Source organism: Passer montanus, unplaced genomic scaffold (genome assembly GCF_014805655.1).
Source record: "Passer montanus isolate IOZ18808 unplaced genomic scaffold, ASM1480565v1 scaffold9, whole genome shotgun sequence".
Taxonomy (NCBI): domain Eukaryota; kingdom Metazoa; phylum Chordata; class Aves; order Passeriformes; family Passeridae; genus Passer; species Passer montanus.
In genome coordinates this window covers 16,778,004-16,799,609 of record NW_024374367.1, presented here as the reverse complement: position 1 = coordinate 16,799,609, position 21,606 = coordinate 16,778,004, and the positions used below count along the sequence as shown (strand labels likewise).

Genomic DNA, 21,606 nt, shown 5'->3' with positions numbered 1-21,606 from the left:
GGGGCACCCGGGCTGTGCTGGCACCAAGCTCTGCCCGGCCATCAGGGGAGCAGCACACTGAGAGCTGATGACAGATACTTACACAACCCTCTGCTTGTGTCCTCTTGATGGCAACAGCTTTTGTCTTTCTCTTCTTGGTAATATCCTCTTTCTCTTTTTGTAGTATCCTCTATCTTTATTCATATAGATTCCATAGGATTTTGCTAAGAGCAGACCAGCAGTCTTGGGCAAGATGGTGCTTCAGACAAAGAGCAGGAGCTGTGCTTCTGTGTGCTTCTTTGCTGAGCAGGGTAGCTGTTCTCCTGCAGGAGGGACACAGCTGTCCTCCCCGTCCTGCTGTCAGCGCTGTCCCCTTCGTCAGGGACCATCATCGACAGGAACAGTCAGTGCTGGTGAAACTTAGCATTTTGTCCTATTTTTGCATTTATTAGCATACACTGATTATTCATAGGAATAATTACCCTTTACCAATTCACATTAATTTAGATGGCTTTTGAAAAGCAATCAGGAGGAGTGGGAATGATAATGCATCAAAGGCATATGGCACAGAAGAAATAGGGTGCATTTTACGTAATGACCATGTCAAGACACTGTCAGCTTTTCCCTTCAGACTGCAGTCATTAGAACCCAGTTTGATGGTTGTGGCTAAAGGCCACAATGTGCTCCCTACCTCAAACTGATTCATGCTCTTTGTCTCACTTCTGTGTCCCTTCAGAAAGGAATAACATCATTTTGGGGAGGACAGCATGAAAGCAGACAAACCATGTGCTAGGTCATTTCACCATTCCAAAGTGCCTTGCCTGTCCCTGCACAGGTAGGGTTAAGTTCTCAACTGCTTTTATTATCAGGGAGCACATGAAGCTTGGAAGACAGAGCAGATTTTTGTCCACCCTCAGCCACAGGGAAGAGCACTGGAATCTTCTTCATGGCCAGGGCCAGCGTGTTTCTTTCACAGGGGAGAATGTCTTGACAGCACAGTCAGATATTGGGCGTGTTCAGAGGGTCACACACCTGTGCAGGGCTGTGAAGTGTTACTCTCTCAATCATGGTGAGCCTTCTCTGCCTTTGAACTAGGCAATGGAGACAAAAATCCGAGTGTCACAGGGACTCATGGCCTAAAAGTACCGTGTTCTTTTGCTCTGGGTTACAGATGCTGCTCTGAAAGCCAAATGTGATGTGATGGAATAAGAGTGCCTCGGTAGACAGAGATGTGGAGTGAGTAATCCTTAGAGAAGGGCAGGAGAAGGCAGGGTTCAGTTCAGGTCAGAGGGGAGGCTGAGCAGTGGTCATGCACATTTTGGAGGAGGAGAGCAGCAAGTGTATATAGGGTTGGTGTTCGTGGTGCTTCAGTGGTTAAAACCTTGTTTTCTCAATTCAGGGAGATAAATTCTTCTGTTTTGCAAATGAGCCTGAAACTGCTCCTGTACAGATTGGTACAAGTGTTGATCAGCTGCTGCTGCTCGGCAGGGGCAGCTCCGCAGCCCAGTGTGGCTCCAGTCAATATTGGCTGCTTGCAGGGAGCACAAGTCATCCCTCTTTGGGAGTGTCTCACAGAGGAATGGCTCCTGCACGGAAAACAAGCACAGTCAGCTCTGGCAGATATAGCTCCAGGATTGTTTTGCTGACATTGTCAGAATTTCAGTAACTGAGAAGAAATCTCTATTGAGGAACGTTTGCAGGGGGTTGGTTACACACTTCATGTGCAGGGAGGGGTGGGTGTCAGTTCTATTAGTCTGGAATAATGTGTTGTCAGGAGATACAAAACTGGGATGCTGCTCAGGCTGGCTCTGTGGATTCTGCTGCACGTCATTCATACACTGTTCTGCATTCCATGTGCATTATTTTTGGCTAAATAAGTGAGCCCCTGAGTTCATCACGGCTTCAGCTTTGTGCTGTCAGATTGGAATGAGGACACGCTCTGAGTCTGTGTGATAGAGTGGGACTTGTTCCACCAGAGGCTTCTGTTAAAGGAGGAACACACTTACTGCAGTGTTGGAGACTTCTGTTTATTCCTGGCACTGATGGCAGGATGTAATCATAAAATTAGGAATTCGTGTGAGGAACAGTGACAGCATGCTGCCACCTTTATTTGTTTGAAATTTTGTATCTAAAAGAATCTGTTTACAGCATAAGGAGAAGAGGAAAATACAGTTTTCTACCAGCAGTGCTTTGGTACTTCATTTGATTTATAAATGATTTGATAAGCATGGATGTGCAATAGCAAAGAATACTTTAAAGCAAAAAGATTGTGAATGTTTTCTTTCACTTTGGGGTCTGAACTCATGAGACCCCCTATGTGGGACCTCAAGATTCCTTGGACTATGCCACGCTTACCCCTTGGCAGCAGTAGGTGCAGGTCCAGGGGGGATTTTAGTCCATGAAAGGCTGTTGGACATTGATGGTGAGCTGTTCATGTGGGTGGGTTTGTCTGCTTTGTGCCCAGGTGGGCGAGGTGGTTTCGGAGCAGGGAGGAAACGTGTCCCTGTGTGTCTCAGATACACTGCTGTGCACAGGGGTCTGGGCTGAACCCCAGATGTGCTGAGGCTGACTCCTGCCCCTGTGCAGGGAGGGAACAGAGCCATCCCCACCTTTGCAGGCTGCCTCTTGGCTGCCCACACACCTGGTCTGCTCATCTTGCTCGAGAGACGAGAGGAGGCATTTTACCGTGGGGAGGTTTAGGCTCCAGTTCAGGTCTGAGTGAAGAGAGGGTGCTAAACATAGCTCAGAATCACGTAAATGGGCACTTTGTGTGGGAGAGAATGGGAATAACACATGGGGCCAAGGAAGGAGAGGCTGGCTCTGGGAGGAGCCCAAGGGACCCGTACTCTTCAGAGGGCTCCTCCAGGCAGGTGGTGATGGGTGTCTCAAAGCAGGGGTTAGAGTGCCTCTGAAGGAGCTGTCGAGCTCCCCGTGAGAAAGGAGCACCCTTTGTGCTGCTGATAATGATAAATGATACCAGAGGGAGCCCAAAGGGAGCTGTGCCCGGAGCAGGCAGAGGTGTGAGAGGAGCCGGGTGGGCAGCTGCACTCTTGTGCCTGTTCTGCCATTTCAAGGGGCTGAGATTGTGGCTGATGCCTTGAAACGCAGGAGGTTAGAGCAGAAGAGAGAACGCGTGTTTGGAATGCTCCCAAAGTGTAACATATTGCACATGTATTATGTAGGCTTGGGAAACGATGTTTAAAGTAGCTGAGCCCACAGGCTGCTTGGACAAAGCAAATATCAAGACCATTAAGTTCTCTTGCTAAGCTTGACTTGTCCTTGTTATTGTTATTAAGGTCATTTCAGTGCGTATTTTGATAACTGTGAGGTTTCTGTGTAACAACTTTGTGCTTGAAAATTTTTTTAAATCAGTTGGAAAACATTTTGCCAGATTTTTGTCAAGCTGTCAGTGAGAGCTTTGTTACATGCAGGAGTTATAGAGAAACAGTTTTGAAAGTAATTTTTCTTGTTTTTCACTCTTAGGCTGACAAATCAGGAGAAGCAGCTTTTCTGGTCATGCAGGTCAAGCAGAGAAAGGGAGTAGTTCTCAGAGAGACTGCAGGTGTGGTGCTGGCTTGGAGGGGGTTGAGAGCCTGTCAGTCACTGCAGGGAGTGGGAGCATCAGTTCCATGTGTTTTTATAAGCCTGTTCCAATGTCAAACCCTGTCCTAAAAATGTGCTAAAATTGCCTGAGGGTATTGACCCTCAAGATGATCCCAGGGCCAAGGGAAGTTCAAGGCTTCTGCGCAGAGGAACTCAAAAACATTTTGCCAGATTTTTGTCAAGCTGTCAGTGAGAGCTTTGTTACATGCAGGAGTTATAGAGAAACAGTTTTGAAAGTAATTTTTCTTTTTTTTCACTCTTAGGCTGACAAATCAGGAGAAGCAGCTTTTCTGGTCATGCAGGTCAAGCAGAGAAAGGGAGTAGTTCTCAGAGAGACTGCAGGTGTGGTGCTGGCTTGGAGGGGGTTGAGAGCCTGTCAGGCACTGCAGGGAGTGCACAGGGAGCATCAGTTCCATGTGTTTTTATAAGCCTGTTCCAATGTCAAACCCTGTCCTAAAAATGTGCTAAAATTGCCTGAGGGTATTGACCCTCAAGATGATCCCAGGGCCAAGGGAAGTTCAAGGCTTCTGCGCAGAGGAACTCACCATTTCAAAAGGAGATTTTGGGAGGGCTGGAGTAGAACAACTTCCATATGGAATACAGACCCGTAGGTAACAAGAGCACATTAAAAGATGGTGATGGATGTAAGACACTGCTGCTGCCCAAACTCTTTGTGTTTTAGTGTATTTATACCAGCCTGTAGCAAATCCTCTCTCTCCCTTTGTAACTAACTGCTTGCTTTAATCTCTTTCCAACCAGCCGGAGTTAGTGCTGGCAATGTTAGTTTGGCATGGAGTGGATGGATGACATCCTAAGGCCAGGTGGAAGATACCCCGGGGGAGGGCTGGGGAGAAGCTGCCCTTGAGCTCAGGGTACGGAGCAGCAGCTGGGCTGCCCTGGCCTCAGAGCAGGCATCCTGAGCTGGCTGCCCTGCTGTCTCAGCTCTCCTGCCTAACTCAGTGTTCTATCAGATTTAGCCAGGTTCTGTTCCTCTGAACTCCTGAAGTTGGGACAAGGAACGAAAGTGAAAAGCAAGGAAATTCTGGACATCCCCACCCATCCGCCCAGAGAGGCAGAGGATGTCTCTTCTGTATCAGTTTAGGAAGGGCAAAGTGTCAAAATTACACTTGAGAGTGATAAATGTGATGCTGTCAAATCCAAATGTAGTTAAAGCAGCTTCTAAATAATCCAGGAGCAGTGGTGAGTCAGCAGAGAGGGGCTATAAATACCAGAGCTGATGCAGCAGCTGCAGCTGGGGGGGCCACCAGGGAAGAAGGGAGTGGAGAGGCTCTGGGATGTACCAGGCTCACATGTGTTTTGAGAAGCTGTCAGAGAGAAGAGAACCAGAACTGGTAATTACAAGGTGCTCTCCAGATGCTTAGTCTGGAGTTAAATGGCTGGTTTTCATAGGTTAGATGAAGTAAAAACCAGAGCAGGTGACTCAGAGCTGTGCTTCAGTGGCAGGGGGAGCTCGTGCAGGTGTACGGACGCTTCACTTGCACTGGAGCAAGCACTGCAGTTGCTTGTGCATCTGTATCCCCAGCACTCTGGAGGGAGAGTTCACAGTAAACAAACCTTTAATTTAACAGAGTTTTAAAACAAAGTGTGCTAACTGTCTCTGCGTGGTGTTTTTGGGAGATACAGAAGCAGGGGAGCAGTGCCTGCATGCTGCAGGTCGGGGGTGTGCATGGAAGTGGCATGGTCACAGCTGACAATTCAGAAAGATTAAGGGCAAAATAATGTTCTGATGTGCTTTTGCAATTGAAGATTATCTGATGATAAAGTCGTGAGATGTTTATTTGTGGGGAGGTTTGTGTATGTAATTGCTTCCTTTTACACCCTGGATGTCTGCAGCCATGTGTTTTATAAAGGAATGGTAGAAACCAGGGACTGAGAGGTTTAATTTCTAATTCCTCTCTACTCTCCCACTCCTGCAGGGCTGTGCCCACTGACATGCTCCCCTCTGCTGTCCCCACTTGCCAGAATGATGCAGTGCTTCTTGTGCTTCCATTTAGCCTTTGTTTTTGGTCCTTAGTTTAGGTAGAAATCCATGGCTTTATTTGGAGCAGTCCCCATGTCCCCCCTGCTCTCCCTGTCCTCAGATGGGGTGGCAGTGGCATGGTGAGGGTTGCTGGTGGCTCGTTCCATCCTTCTGTCTCCTGTCTGTTCTGCTCAAGTCTGAATTTCAGGTGGGCGGGCAGTTCATTACTCTTTCTGCAGCATTTATGCAGATTGCGGTCTGAGCTTATTTTAGAAGAGCAAAAATCAGGAGCAATTAGCAATCTGCTCAGGAAGGAGCTAGGCAAGAGGCAGACAGCAGCTCTGTGGCATGAAGGGACTGGGCTCTCTGCTGAGCTCGGCCAGTGCTGTCCCCATGGTGGCCATGGGCACATCAGTGCAGCCGTGGTGGGCAGCACTCCTGCTGCCAGGCAGCAGCTGGAGCAGAGCCGCTGCAGGTGAATAATGCAGGACTTCTGGAGAACTGCAGCTGCAGGGTGCAGTCTCACGGGCTCAGGTGGGCGCAGGGAGTGGCAGCAGTGCTGTACAGCAGAGGCCGATGTGTCAGTAGCCCAGGGCTCAGGCATGGCTGCCGAACCCTGCCAGGGGCACAGCACATCCACGGTGCCTCCTCACTGTGCACAGCTGAGCGGGGCCAGGCCATGGCATGTGCCAGCTGACCCTGTCAGGGAGGTCTGAACCAGGGTTAGGGCTGCCCCTCAGTACAGTTCACATGAATAAACAAATGCCAGTCTTTATTTGCTCCCCCCACCAGGATGATGCATTACTTCATTTTTAAGTGACTGTTGTTAACCTGGCTGGTGTCTCAGCCAAACTGCAAGCCCTCTACTCTTGCCTTGTGTGAAGGGATGTGAATTCAGAGAATGGGAGAACTCTGCACATCAGAGTGGGAGCAGAAGAGCAAGAGGGGATTTTTAAAGAAAACAGTGCTTTGACAGAAGGAATGCTGGAATGTTTACATCTATATCTTCTTCCATATGCGTGTGACACAAGGCAGGAGAGTCTTGCAGGAACAGTGCTGCAGCAGCTCTGCTCTGCATACCAAGGGAAGCAAGTGAAATATCTGAGGGATTGTTTTCTGGAAGTGATGGGACACCTGCAGTGACAGCTGATTTTAGCCAGAGTTGCAGCTGCAGGAGCCCTCTCTGTCCTGATAGCGCTTCAGGAGAAGCTGTGCACACTGGTGCATATGGATTGCACTTGTCTGCTGGCTTGCTTCCCCTGGAGCTGCCCAAGTACCTTTAATGCCCTTTCTTATTTCTGGGTGGGAATTTAACACTCCTGTACTACAGCAGGCTATTTCTGTATTTTCTTTGGTGTTGTTTGTCTATAACCATCTGGTTCTGCACCCACTAATAAATGGGATTCTGGGGAAGATGGTGAGAGCAGACAATATGCTTTATGCTGATTTACCCTTCTTGAGAAGGCAGGAGCACAATCACTTCTGAAGAAATGAAGCAAGCGAGGGCGATAATCTCTGCGTTGTGGGTGGCAGCTGCACAACCCGGTGATCCCAATGTAGAACATATTATTAGCCTCAAGCTAAGCTGTCTGCAGTCTGGAACTTGCTCCAGGTCTGTAGTAAATGATGAATTCATGAGGAGGTTGTGAAGTATTGGGCTGGATCCTGTCTGGTATGGAAAGCCCTTTGGAGACAGTCTCCCCACAGCTGCTGGATGTCTGTTACCTTCTGAATATCCAGGTGGTCCTTCTGCACTGCAGCAGTGAGGTTCTGCAGCTCTTTACTCACCCTGAAGCACCCCAAGACCACTGGTGCTGCCTGTGTTTGCAGCCATTGGGGAGGGTTGTGCTGGTTCTTGGGAAGGTGAAATTCCTCCCTACGCTTATGCTTCCTGTCTGCAGGTTCCAGGCTGGCTGGATCCAGTGGCAGATGATGCACTTTCCTTGGTCATGGTACAGCTTTCCCTTGCTATTCCAATATTGTGCTTTTTCTGGAAAGGAGGAGGAGTGAAGAGCAGTGTCAGCCTTGGGCTGACATTTTGCTGATCTCTGAGGCAGAGGCTCTGAAGGAAGCAGCACTGCTGATTCCCTGGCAGCAGCTGAAGCTTTCCTGGTCAGTGCTGATGAAGGCAGGGACAAGAGCATCTGCACTTGCCTTTGGCCAGGTCCTTGTGCTGAAATTAAAAAAGCACAGATAGTTAGCCAAGAGGACAGCAGCATTTCTGGGCGATGAGGACATGCTCCAAAGGAAGCATGATCAGGCTGCAGGAATGCTCGGGAGGTTTTGGTCAGAGGAGCAGCAGGGAGCTGGATCAGACCCTGGAGGTGCCCAGGGGGTTTTGGTCAGAGGCACAGTGTGAAGCTGGCCATGCCAGGTACAGGCCTTGGGGAGCCAGTTGCCTGTGGTATTTTTAGGAACATTAAATCAAACAAATAAAAGAAATTGGGTAACTGCTGCTGTTGGACTTGCCCATTCCTACAGGTTCTTCAGTTTCAGTCTACTGCTTTGGAATTTGTTTTTCATGTCGTTTTCTGTGTCCCTTCAGGCTGGGAGCAGTTTGGCCTTGAAATGAAGCTCAGGCCCATCTCCACTGCAGAAAAGCACAGTGGGAAACAGCAATGGCACAGATGCCCAAGGAAAGACTTGTTTTATCCTATCTGTAAAATTAGGTTGTAATCCATCCCTCTTTCTGGAAGATGTTGAGGCTTATAGGATACTTTGAGATGTGAGATGAAAAGTTGTTAAAAGGAATTATCCTGTGTTTTTAATGCATGTGAAGTATTACTCTGGAAGAGAATTGGTTCAGTGGATCCATGAATACACAGATTTTTCAGGCCAGAAGGCACTGCTGGTTAATCTGATCTGACTTGTGTGTGTAATATTTGATCCTGTTAGGGCTGTACAGAGGTTGGGGAACTTGCACACATACAAGGGGCTGGCTCTAGGAACTGTCTGCAAAGCTGTGCTCTCTTAATGATCTGTGAAATCTTTCCATGCCTGGATTAAGGAATGCGAGGTGCTGAAGTGAACCGTTTAATGATCTTCTCCTTTATTCCATCTCAGTGGCTCAGGGCAGGATTCACATTCTTGTTCAGCTCTTTCTTTTCCAGTGTGAATACATTCTGCTTTGCATCTTAATAGCCGCAAGCCCGGAGCTCGGGTTACATCATTTCGGGGCTTTGGGCTTTTTGGAGCCTCCCTGCAGCCCGTCCCGGTGCCTCCCGTGTGGACACGGGATCTGGGGCTCCTGCCGCCTGTGCAGGAGGGCAGCCAGAAGAGCTCTTTTCTCTGGGCAACGAGCCACCATCTGGTTTTGTGAAGTTTCCTTTGCTCTTCTTAAATCATGAACTAATACAAGAGAGCTGTTTGGTTCTTTCTTTTTAAAGCTTTTTTGTATCCCTTGTATTCCTAACAGGCAAAACCAGAGCCAGAGGAGGCACAAACTCAGCAAAGGCAGCCGTTCTGCCTGCCCCCTTCTCCTGTACCTGCCTGGGAAGCACTTGGGGACAGAGCTCACTTGGGCAGAAGTGCTGGCTGTGGGGCACAAGGGCTTCCCCTAAAGACACAGGCAGCAAGCAGGGCATTGCCAGGGATCTTTGAATGCTGGAGGTTTGGGGTGGATCTCTTTAAAGTTTGGCTTCTTTAATGTAACACCAAAACCCCCAAAATAAACAAACAAAAAAACCCCAAATTCAAACCCCAAACAACAAAACCAACACAGCCTTCTCCAAGTCTTTTTTAATAAGCGTTTCTGGGGCCTTGCTCCACCTTCAGTCCTGTAAATTCTCCTTCCCATTGATCAGCACCATCAGTGCAGGGCCACATAGCCAGACAACAGGGTGTAGGGACAGTAAATGAGATTTACTCCCTCGGTGCTGCTCGCAGTCAGACAAAAGTGGCAGCAGATGTGACCAGTTCAGGCTGTGAATTACAAGTGGACAAGCCTCTGTTCCCAAGGAAACGTGCCGGGGGCTGTGGGAAAAGGAGCAGGAGGATGCTGCAGCCCGGGCCAGGGGCTCCCCCATGCCAGCCCTCTCGCTGGGCTGGGGTCGGGTCCCTGCCGGGCTGGGGTGGGCTGGGCACAGACTGCTGACATGAACCTCGGGCTGAAGCACACAAGGGTTGAGTGGAGCAGAGCGCTGGAGTGGCTCTGGGATTCCAGTGCTCCTTGGGGAGCACACAGCGTGGGGCTGGGCTGTGCCCTGCCCCTTGCGGGCAGGGGCCATGGGGAGATCGGGGGGCACTGCCAGCAGGGCCATCCCTGGGTTTAGCTGCTGTGCTGCTGCCTGGGCTCTGTGCCCGGCAGGAGAGAACGTGGAAATATGCACTTTGCTGCCTAAATTTAGTCCCCAAAGCTGGTCTGGTCCCGGTGGTGACTCCTGTGGTAAACCACAGCTCCAGAGTGAGGATCAGCCCCATCTCCAGCGTCTGACCAGGACGTGGGTCAGTACCTGCTGCCCGGCTCCTGCTCTGCTCATGCCTCTCTTCACAGAGAGCACCAGGGAAAAAACTGCTTTGGGTCAGTCTGGCTCATTTCTGTGATGGTACAGACTGCAACAAACCAGCTCCTGTGCTGTGAAGATTTCTTCTGCAAGCAGCTTTGCCCTCTCCTTCCTGTCAGAGAGGAAGGACTGTGCCATCCCTGGACAAGTGTCCAGGAGGTGCGAGAGAACCTGGAGAGGCAGTGCCCAGCTGTTCCCAGAGCCAGCGAAGCTGTGCTTGGCATTGGTGCCTGGTCTGGGCACTCTCTGGCCAGCTCTCCTCCCATCTGGCACACATGATGTATGGTTTGAAGTGCTGTTTCTGTTCTTAAATTGGACATAATTGCAACACACCATTATCTCTGTTCTCACTCTTGATCTGTGGGAAGTTTGGCCTTGAGGCTCAGCTGGAGTTAACAGTAGCCACTGTTTGGATTCCTTTGGTTGTTTTTTTGGTTCCTTGTGTCCCAGGAGCACGGGCTGTCATGCAGGCAGTGCTGCCTGTGGAAGGGAACTGGTGCTCTGCTTCACCCAAAACGCTGTTGTTCCCTGCTGCCTCCTCAGGAGCCAGGCTGGCTGCTTTCAGACCTGCATTCACAGACAGATTTTAAGGGAAATCTGCTGTCAGTAAGTCCTGTGGATTTGGAGTATCAAGGTGTATGACAAATGCCTCTGCATCTGCAGCAGCAGCAGCCACCATCGTGTGCAAGGACAGGAGAGGGAAGGGGAGCGCGTGAGGGGCAGCGGGTGGGATCTGCTGTCGCTGTGCCTCTCCGTGGCAGAGCTTTGCCACCTTCTTCTTGTACTTGCTAAGCTTATTATTAATCATTTCAAGGCTTCATTGTCACCATATCAGAGGTGATATTTGTTCTTGGACATTGAGGGACTGTTCTCATCTTCCTTTGCCCTTTACATTAAACGAGGGGCTGCTCCAGGGCAGGGGTTTCCCAGGAGAGAAGTCACCGGGTTTGAGATATGCTATCTTACACTTTCACTTCCCTTCTGAGTGGTTGCACATGAAGTTGTTGCCTCACAGCCCAGCAGTTGCAGTGTGGGTATGAGGGAAAACTGGGGCTGTGCACACAGAGTGCTGCAGCACGGGCTGGGGATTACAGACACACATGAAAATACCTGAAAAATGCCAGTGCCACTGGAGCTGTTTTCATACTGGAGAGAAGTGTTTTCATGTCACTCTTTTTTTTTTTTTTTTTTAACCAGGAACACTTGTTTCAGATAAAAGGCTTGTCTCTTTCTTTGTTTTACCAGGAGCCGTATCTCTTGTCTTTGTCTAGGCAGTGATGTTCCTAATCACACGGAAGGAAGGAGAGGGGCGGCCGGGGCAGCTTTGGGCTGTTTGCTTTCAGTGCTCCACAGGGAGCAGTGCAGCGGATGGAGGCACCCCGGCGTTTGTCTGGGGTGCTCCAGGCTGCGAGCCCTGCAGCTCCTCGGCTGCTCAGGCTCGGTGCTGTCCCTGCTGGGGCCCGGCCCGGCCTCTCCTGGCTGCAGCCCTCACGAGGAGGTGGATGGCCCTCTGGCACCCCATCCCTGCTGCTGCTGTGTAGGGGAAGCAGTGCCAGAGGTGCCAGACACGCGTGGGCTCTGGAAAATGCCCTGCCAGCCTGGGACCGAGCCCGGCTCCTCAGCATGGCACCGAGAGCCCGGCGCTGCTGGGCTGTGCTGGGCTCCACAGCGGAGCCGGCTCCGTGTGTGTGAGGGCTCTCCCAGGGAAACTGCGGGTGCTGGTCAAACAGGGCATGACAAAGCACTGGGAAACACATCCGAGGTGTTGCTGTTCTGAAGGGGGCTGAGCTTTTAGGGAAGGCAGCACAGGGATACTCTGAAGGGGGCATAAAAACAATCGAGAGTCAAGTGGCCTTGTTAGTGTGTTCTGTAATTGTGTAAGAATTGGATCCTCCCTGAGTCCAGCTTGCTGTGCTATATTTGCAATGAACTATTGGGTCTAATCCCAGTTGTGAGAAAATAATGGCTTTTGTTGCCAAGCACATTTTCTCACTTGTCACAAATCAGTGGGGTGAAGCATATGTTAGAGGAGCGGCTGTCTGAGGCTGCCCGGCGGGGGGATCCGCGGCAGCGCTGTTCTCCTGGATGGGGGATGCGGATAATTCAGCGTGTGGAGCAGCCGGGATGGGGAATGCGGATAATTCAGCGTGTGGAGCAGCCGGGATGGGGAATGCGGATAATTCAGCGTGTGGAGCAGCCGGGATGGGAAATGCGGATAATTCAGCGTGTGGAGCAGCCGGGCTGGGTGGGCTGTGCTCGGGGCCCTGCAGGGGCTGGGCAGCGGGGCTTTGTCCTGCTCCCCCGGCACGGCAGCCGCAGAGCTGGGGCAGCCTTGTCCCAGCCCGTTGCTAGAGAAACCTCGGCCTTTGTCTGTCCCTGTCTGAGCAGCCAGAGCGTGGCTGGGGAGGGGGTGTTGTGCCAAAACCCACATCTCCAGGAGGAGGAGGAGGGTGCTGCGGCCCGCAGCTGCTGGGGCAGGCTGTGCTGGCTGGAGCAGCACCAAGCCCACGCTGCAGGCTCCCCGTGCTCCCGGCTCCCCTGGCCTCTCCTGTCTCAGTTTGCACTTTGCAAGTCTTAGCTGCCCAGGGTTTTCCACTGCCTGCTTTCGCCAGTGTTTGCCTGTGGAGAATTGGGTTTATTTAATATCCCATCCTAACTTCCCGTGTGTTGCCTGTCCGTGAGCTCTGCAGGGTATCCTGCTGCCCTTCTGCTGGGCTTGGCTTCCATGGTGGCTGATGCCACTTGAGGAGCCAAAGCTAAAGTTTTGGGATTTGGTGCTGAAGAGAAATGATCTACTGGCATACCTGGCAGTTGTTTGGAGGTTGGAATTGCAGGCCTGTGAATGCCCCCACAATGGACAGCAGGGATGTAGCATGGCTGCGAGCAGAGAGGAGCTGACTCCCTTGGAGCACTGAGCGATGTCCTTCTCTCTGCTGCCATGTCTGTCTTTGCATTGATGATGCCAGCAGCTTTGCATTTTGTTTCCTACATGAGCCCTTCCCATTTAGCATGCAGCAGCAGCCCTGGTGTCAGTGCCATCTCCACTGTTGGTGTGATGGCTTGTCACTGGCTGGCTTTAGGGTCACGGCTGGCAGCTCCCTGTGCCCACAGAGCCTGTCCTTTGCCTCTCCGTGCTGGGCTGGCACTGACCTGGCTGAACTCCTGCAAGGAAACAGAAGTGTCAAATCGACACATTACAGGCATAGGAATAACAAAGAAATTCTGTCGACAAAGGTCAAAGTGTGCCAGGGACAGAGAGAGCTGGACTCCAGCAAACTGGGAACAGAGAGAATAAAGGCTGAGGCACTGATGCCAGTTGTTGTGAGACCTCGTTTGCAATTTAGCATCCTTTCCTGCATTCTTCTGGCAGAGAATTTAACTTTTGAAGGTATTTCTAGCATTCTCAGTGGAGTGGGATTGCCCCTCATTTTGGAGTTTCTACAGCTTGCTGTGAGTGAGGGCTGATGTCTGTATGTCTGTGTGCAGCAGATGCCCAGAGTCCCAGGGAACCCCCAGTCTGGCCAGAGGCAGCAGCTGTGCTGAGCATCCCTGCTCTGCCTCACCCATCCCCTGCCAGGGGCCTTGGCTTCTCACCAGTGTCGGGTGAGCAAAGTGAGAAAAACAGAGCTACTTACAAACCTCAGGGAAAGGCAAAGGACATCTTGTGTGCTATGGGCTGCTTGTACAGCTATAGGAGCATTGAAGAGGCTGTTTCTGTAGGTGGACTGAAATGGCCACAGGTGCCGTGGCTGGTCTGGCACTGCCATGAGAGGAGGAGAGTGAAGGGTCTCAAGGGGAGCACATGCAGGAGCTGCCTCCCCTCAGCTGTGCCCACCTGCCTTCTGCCAGGGGTGTGGGGTGGGGAGCTGGGGCTGCTCTGCGCTGTCCCCGAGGGCTCTGGGAACAGGGAGGCAGCGCATGGACCTGTTCCATTAGCTGACCTGCCATTCCAGCTCCTCTGATCCCTCTGCCGTGCAGCTGCCCCCCGCAGCCAGCTCAGCCCAATTGTTCTCAGTTTGAATAGACTTCCCTATGGTCTAGTCTCATTTTTCCTCTCCCTCCGGTTCTGTACATGCCCTCCTGCCAGGCTCCCCATCCCTCCGGGCAGAACTCAGCTGCTGCTCCCAGGAGAGTGAGCAGCTCCTGCACAGGGCTCCTGGCCGGGTGCACTTCACAGAGCTGCAGAAACCCTGCCTGGGTTTGGGAAGAGTTGGGGAGGTCTATTTCCATCACATCCTGTGCCACAGGTGCTGTGTTGCTTCTCCTGCAGGGCAAGGGGGCTGGCTGTGCCCGTGAGCAGCTCTCCTTCCCCACTGCCTGCCTGGCTTCCTGGGATCAGAATCCCCCGTGTGGGGTTCTGAGGTGCTGGGTTCTGGCAGTGCCAGGGCAGGGCCAGCACTGGAGACCAGCTGTTCCTGCAGTGCCTGTTCCCTGCAGGTCACAGCAGGGCCCCAGGTGGCCAAGGAGCCCATCCCACCTCCAGGCACTGCTGAGCCCACTTTGGGAAGGGTCACAGGGGGCTGCAGTGTGTCTGACCTGGTGGCTGAAGGTCCTCAGGGGAAAGCAAATAAACATGGAACAGATGAAACCTTTGGTGGTTTTGAGCTGGGATTTGGAGGGTGTGAAAGACTTTTTAAGCCTTTGAGCCAAAGCTGGGTTGGATTTGTTGTTAAACCCAGCAGTGCAGGGGGATGGGGTGAGACAAAGGGTGCATGGCAGTGCCTGCTTTCTTAAGGTCAGTGCTGGCCATCTTGAAGGTATTCTCATGGACATTTAGCAAGATAAAATGTTAGTTTATATGAGAATAGTGTGTGATTTCAGGTAGTACCAGCTAGATAGAAGTATGGTTTTCAGGTTTCAAAAGGCAATTGAAAGCTCTGAGGTTGGTCTCAGTGTTGTAAGACCGTTTGTTTTGACAGAGAATAAGGTTTAACGTGAGGCTGGTCGATGGCACTGTTCTGCTCTCTCAGGAAGCAGGTCCTTTGGCCTTATTGAGTCCTGAATTCACCCAGGGCTTGGAGGGGGTTCCTGCAGAGCTGTTGGCTCTGGGACAAGGGAGGAGAACCTTCCTGGCCAGTGTCTGCAGCTGATGTCTTTTGTTCCTTCTCGTGTCCCGTGTGCCTGCAGAAATCCGAACGCAGCTGGTGGAGCAGTTCAAATGCCTGGAGCAGCAGTCGGAGTCGCGCCTGCAGCTGCTGCAGGACCTGCAGGAGTTCTTCCGCAGGAAGGCCGAGATCGAGCTGGAGTACTCCCGCAGCCTGGAGAAGCTGGCCGAGCGCTTCTCCTCCAAGATCCGCAGCTCCCGAGAGCACCAGTTCAAGTAAGTGCTGTTCCCAGGGGCACGCTGGGGCAGAGCGGTGGGCAGTGGGGGCTGGAGGCTGGGCTGGGGCAGTCCTAAAGCAGAACAAGGTCTGTCACATCAGCCGTGACCTGCTCTGCCTCCTCCCTGCGGGGCTCACAGAAGGAGCTGGACAGGTGTCTTTGCAAGGCTTCCCCCACAGCATCGCTGACCCGTGCTGTGTGAATTGCACTCACTGAGCACTTCTTCAGAACACAATAAGAATAGGAACAGGGGCTAGGAAAGAGTCAAACCCCTCGATTTTTTTGAAGGGTCTTGAATTCAGCCACTGATTTGATTGTGCAGATAGTGGTGGGCCTGGTCTGTAGCCCTGGTTTTTGTGTAGCCCAGTCATCAGCTGTCCAGGTGCTGTGTGTTCCGTGCAGGCTTGCTGGCAGGCTCAGGGTTGGAAGCAGTTTCTGGAAATGGAGTTTACTGCACTTTATTTGCAATAAAGTAAATGCTTTTTCTGTGCTCTGCCGTATGGTGTTGGAGGAAGGCAGATCCTTAGTGGAAATATTGTGAAATAAAGATTTGAAGTAGGAAATATGAACTGAGTCCTGGGATTGTGTGAGAATCAAACCAGTGATGCAATTGTGAAATCCATGAATATGTAAATATGTGTTTTCAAAAGCAGCTTCTTTTCAGTTTAACCACACTTGTGAGCTTGGCTAAACCAAAAAAATATCTGAAAAAATAGAAAGAAAACCAACCTTGACTCAGAATTTCATTTTGGAGGTGACTGCTCTGTGGTGGGGATACTGGCTTGTGCCATTCTGCTGGCTGGTGACCTCCAGGCCCCGTGGAGCCCATTGCAGCTGGGGCTGCTCCCCGTGTGTGCCAGGCCAGAGGTGTCTGGCTGGGCTCTGCGGGGCCACGCTTGGTGCTCGTGTGGGGGTTGGCAGCTGCTGGGGGTTGTTGTGTCCCCTGCCACAGCCAGCCAGCTCTCCTGGCAGTGTCAGGGCACGGGGTCTCACTGGGCAGCACGAGCAGTGCCCGGCAGGATGTGTGCCCAGCAGGATGTGTGCCCTGTGCCCAGCACAGTCTGTGCCCTGGGACCATGTGGCAGCACAGGTGCTGGTCCTGGCTGCTCTCCTTGCAGCCCCTGAGCCCAAGCTCTCCACCTCTGCCTCCCTGGGCCACAGTGATTGTCCCTGTCCCTTCTTCTGCCAGTGGTATCTGTGAAAGTCTCTCAGCTGGAATTGTGCCCTTTGTTCCAGGTGAAACTCATGTCGTTCAGTTCAGTGGCCAGAGACTGCAGCTGCTGTTCAGTGCCTTTCACAGAGAGCCTGGGCTCTGCCTGATTGCTGCCCTTCTGCTCACCAGCCCCAGGCTCTTCACAGTCTGTTTCTTTCTCTAACCCTTGGTGATTTTTTTCCTGTTTCAGCTGCAAGAGCAGTGATTTTTGCTGTTACATCGCTAAATCCTATTTATTCCATATTACTAAATCCCATTTAATCTGTTTACTCGGTCTCTCTGGTGTGAGGCTTTACTGCTGTCTTATGCCAAGCTCTGCTGCTGATGAGTTGCTGTTCAGAGTCTCTCTATCCTTTTGGCATCTGGCTGTTGTGTGTTGGTTGTGGTGCTGGGTGCTGCACTGTGCACCAAGGAATTGAAGGAATTGGCCATTAAGGAGCTCTGGTTCAGAGGTGGAGCCCACAGAGGTTCAGGGGCTATCTGGCCTCACCCTTTAGCTCAGAGCTGTAGTAGGATTTGCATTGCTTACAATTGTGGAAGCTGCTGCTGTGCAGTGTCCACAGGTGACAAGTGGTTCTCCACTGTTCCAAAGGACCTGGGCACAAGTGCTGGTGTTGGTGGTGTTAATTGGGTCAGCTTGATTTCAGTGCTCTCTCCTGCTGAGTCCTCACTGTCCATTCCATGTCCAGAGACACCCTTAGTACATTTTTGTCCTCCCGACTGCTCTGTATGCCCTTGCCAGGCTCATCTGCACCACTTCCCCAGCTGCTCATGTGTGTCATTATTGTGATGAGGCTCAGGATTCAGGGTCCCTTCAGTGCTCCTTGTCCCTGTGTGGCTGTGTGAGCAGGCTGTGCCCAGCCCTGGCTCTGGCCATCGCCGTGGCCCCAGAGCCATGGAGTCATCCTGGTGTCTGCATGCATTGTGTCTGTGTGTGCATGCAGAGGGGTCTGCAGTCTCCACGGTGTCCCCCAGCATACCTGAGGGTGTTCATGTTGTGCACAGACAAGCTGAGGTAATGCTGGATGCAGAACCCTTTCATGAGCACTTTTGGGTGGACTAAAGGCAGCACATGTATTGGCTGGCCCTTCTGCAGCAGAGTGACAGCTGTATTTGTACTGGGAGTGGAAAGAATGAGTAAAATGAGTAAAACTCTCTCCCTTTCCAGGGATGGCTCCTCTCCTGTGCCATCTTCCAGAGCACCCAGTTTGGGAAGGGGCTGGCTGGGGGCCAGGAGCTCGTGTGCCACTGGGCATCCCTGCGTGGCAGTGCTGGTACAGCTGGAAGAGGAGATCACACCCTGAATCCCAGTGACTGTGTGCATGGGAGGGAGCAGAGGTCATCTGAAAATGTGTGCCTTTTTGATGTGTTCACCTGGCCTTTTTGTTTTTCTTTTCCACAATTCTCCAGGAAAGATCAGCACCTGCTGTCCCCTGTGAACTGCTGGTACCTGGTTCTGACGCAGACCCGCCGGGAGAGCCGAGACCACGCCACCCTGAACGACATCTTCATGAACAATGTCATCGTCCGGCTGTCGCAGATCAGCGAGGATGTCATCAGGCTCTTCAAAAAGGTAACCTGGGCAGCCGTGCTCCATCAGCGTCCATCCTGGCATTTTAGTCTAAAATACAATTGTCATAGATGTTTCAGAGCAAATCTCGCAAGGGACTATCACTAAAAGTCTTTCCAGGTAGTATTTATCCTAGAGTTTGAAAGAAACTGGGATCTAGACCTGTCAAGTCTAGAGTGTGAGGTGTGACCTGGTGCTCAAAGTGTCAGTGCCAGAGAAGTGAGAGTGGAAACAGGCTGACTTTTTTCAAGACTCTTTGGAGGGCTTCAGAGAACAGGTCAGAACAGGCTTGCTGGGTGGAACCTTGCTCAAGAGCAGGATGACAGCCATGAGGCAGGTACAAGAAAGGCGTCACTGGCTTCCTGAGGGGAAGAGTCATGCCTCAGAAATTCAGTGGAGGTATTTCCAGGAGCCAGAGATCGTGTCATTAGCTGCTTGTAGGGCCTTCACTGGATAAAGGGCCTTAGCTGAAATTCTTGAAAAGCTGTTCAGTAGAGAGGGGTTGTTTTCTGGATTAATGATTAGTTAAAAGGCAGGAAAAAAGGGGAGTTCCAGTGCAGTTCCTAATAAATTATTTGGAAAAAGCCTGAACAGCAAGATGACAAAATGTGCTGATGATACAGAATTATTAATGATAACCAAATTAAAAAGGAGCATCAGAGAGATTCTGAGAATCACACAGTCAGGTGGACCACAACTGTTCATTGAAGCTGAGGAGTGTGGTGAGAACATGAAGAGTCCCAGCAGAGGGTGGGCTCTGTGGCCTTGTTTTCATCAGGGGCAGCTGAGGGTGAGCCACAGGGCACCTGCCTCTCACACAGGAGAAGGCTCATAATCAAGGCTTATCTTGAAATTTCAGCCTGACTGGAGAATAAATTTCATGTGATATTTTTATGGCCAGTTTCCTCTAGTTTATAGATCTGACCTAGAAATTAAACTGCAAGGTCAGGTTTGTGTTGGCTGATTTGGTATGGGATGATATCCCTTTTCCTGTTCTCCTGCCCTCCAGAAATGGAGATACTTGGTGTATGTCAGTTAGTCCAGTTCTGTCTCAAAATGTTCCTCCCATTTGCATTTTGCTCTGAAGCGCTTTTTGAGATTCATATTTAAACTATGCTTCTGCTTTCCCTGCCCATGTCTGTGAATGGTGTGTCTCCTTTGGAAGCACAGGACAAATCCAGCCAGCTGGCAAACAAAGACATGTATTGAATGTTTTGAGTGTTCTCCTGTTGTATGTCAATCCTCAGCCAGGACAGGATGGTGAGGTATTTCATCCATTCAGCAGAATTATTTCTTTGTGTTTGATGTTCTTCCATCTCCCCTCATTTTTGAACTTAAATTTCAACTTCTAAGGCTCAACATTTAATTGGATAGAAATGGTTGCTCCTTGTTTCTCCCTCCTCCATCTCCTGCCAGGAGAGCTGGCGTGGCTCCCTCTGCAGCCTGCCAGAGCCAGCACTGCCTTGCATCCAGAGGAGCTTTACTGTTGGGGGTGCCTGTGATTTCACTGCGTTTGTTCCTTGGTCTTACCTGTCCCTGGAAATAACGTTCAGCTAAGTCAGGGAAAAGACTTACTTTGTGTCACGCTTGCCTTTCATGTGGACAGGGAGGCTGCCACTTTTGAGCATATTCAGGTTATTTATCTTTCTCAACCTATGCCTTGTCTGAAGGGATCTGAGGCTGCACTTCCACTTCCCAGCAGTGCTCAGTGGGAACCTGGAGCACCTGTGAGGAAGTAGGATCATGCTGGTAAATGGATTTTGAAGATCCAGCCTTGCAGCATATGAAGCTGCTCAGGGGAGGGATCTTTCACTGTGGTGTCCAGTCTGGCTTTGAGTGTGATGGTAAAGTGCTCCAAGCCCTCCTGCAGGGGCCAGGCTGTGCGAGGCTGCTGGCAGATAGCCCGGCTGCAGAAGGGTTAAAGCCCCTGCAGTCGTGCTTCAGCTGCTGGGTGTGCTGCAGATTGCTCTTTGATGGTAAATTAGAGTAGCATTTTTTTCCAGAAATGTCACTTTTAATTCTTCCCATCTAGAGTTTATTAATGGCTTGTGACATGCTGTGGGGACATAAGGAGCCAGGAGGTTTTGTGTTTCCTGCATTCATTATGTAAATGTAAACAATGCTGGGGAAGAGAGGGGAGGGCTCACGGGGTAGGGATGAGCACAGCTAAGGAGCAATTGCTCAGCAAGTGGTCATCTGCCTGGAAAGATGTGGGTGCTGAGCTGCTTCCCTGTGGGAAGATGTGGGTGCTGAGCTGCTTCCCCGTGGGAAGATGTGGGTGCTGAGCTGCTTCCCCGTGGGAAGATGTGGGTGCTGAGCTGTGCTCCCTCAGCATCCCTGGCTGAGCCTGGCACAGGTGGGGTCACGGTCACTGAACCAGCAGTTTGTCCCTGTCCATCCAAGTGTCCTCCCCCCTGGCCAGCAGCAGCAGCTCCAGCTTGCCTCCTCTCTGTCCGCTGGGAGCCCTTCCAACCCAAACCATTCTGGCATTCTGTGAGGAAAGCAGAAGAAGAAAACTCAGTTGGGCAGATTTCCCTGGAGCCTGCAGTGTGAGTCACGTTCCCAGAGCAGGAGAGGTGACCAGGCTGAGGGTGTTGCTGCTGCTCATAGGCAGCAGTGAGTGGGGATGCTGAGATGTCCCTGCAGAGATCTGGCTTGCTCTGCTGTCAGGGCGAGTCTGTCACCCTGAAAGCTCACAGAGTGTGCTGGCACACTCAAACCCAGGGTGAGGCACCCATTGCCAGGCAGGTGTTTGCTCCACTCTAACCTTCTGCTGTGCAGAAGGAAGGAAGTTTGATGCTTCTTCCAGGTATGGGATACAGGAAATGACATGTTTGAGACAGAGCATTGCTATGTCCAAAATAAGGGTGCTGGGTTATTCCCCAGTGTGGTGTTCAATTATGTGCTGTGACAGTGAATTTAATTACAGCCCATGCTCCTTTGTCCTGCATGGAGGTTGGAGGAAGAAGCAGGGTCTGGATGAGACCTCGTCTTTGTCTTTAGAGTGTTCTCTGTTGCCAGTCATCCATGCTACTGCTTCCCCATACTTTGTCAGCATGGCAGGAATTTTAATAAATTGCTAACTTGAAGCCATTGCTGTCTCAGTGAGTAAACTGTGGGGTTTAGGAGGAGTGTGAGGCATAAACAAAGCAGCTAAATTGTAGTTCGGGTTTTGTGGATGGTCCCAGGAACTGGAATGATGTTTTGGTGTTGTTTCTTGTAAGTACAAAAATATAATTTCTTCATTGGAGAAAGGGAAGGCAGCAGGCTTGGAGGAGAGGCAAGTCCTTCAGCTGCTCGCTTTCCTGTGCTTGAAGGAGGCTGCAGCATCCTCACTCATCCTCACTGCCCTCCTGGATGCTGGGGCCTCCCAGCGATGCTGCAGACCGGTTCCAGCAGGGGCCAGGTGTTGGGTTAGTGTCTGTGAGCAACTGGC

General features: G+C 51.2%; 1 protein-coding gene across 2 annotated transcripts in view; it reads left to right on the top strand.

The window, feature by feature from the left end:
* SRGAP3 (SLIT-ROBO Rho GTPase activating protein 3) overlaps nt 1-21,606 on the top strand; it is a 76,322-nt gene that overhangs the window by 18,604 nt on the left and 36,112 nt on the right. For both annotated transcript variants that reach the window (XM_039734387.1, XM_039734386.1), the window contains exons 2-3: nt 15,193-15,385; nt 18,011-18,173. In XM_039734387.1, the coding sequence (XP_039590321.1) occupies nt 15,193-15,385; nt 18,011-18,173 (356 nt within the window). The remainder of the gene's footprint in view (nt 1-15,192; nt 15,386-18,010; nt 18,174-21,606) is intronic.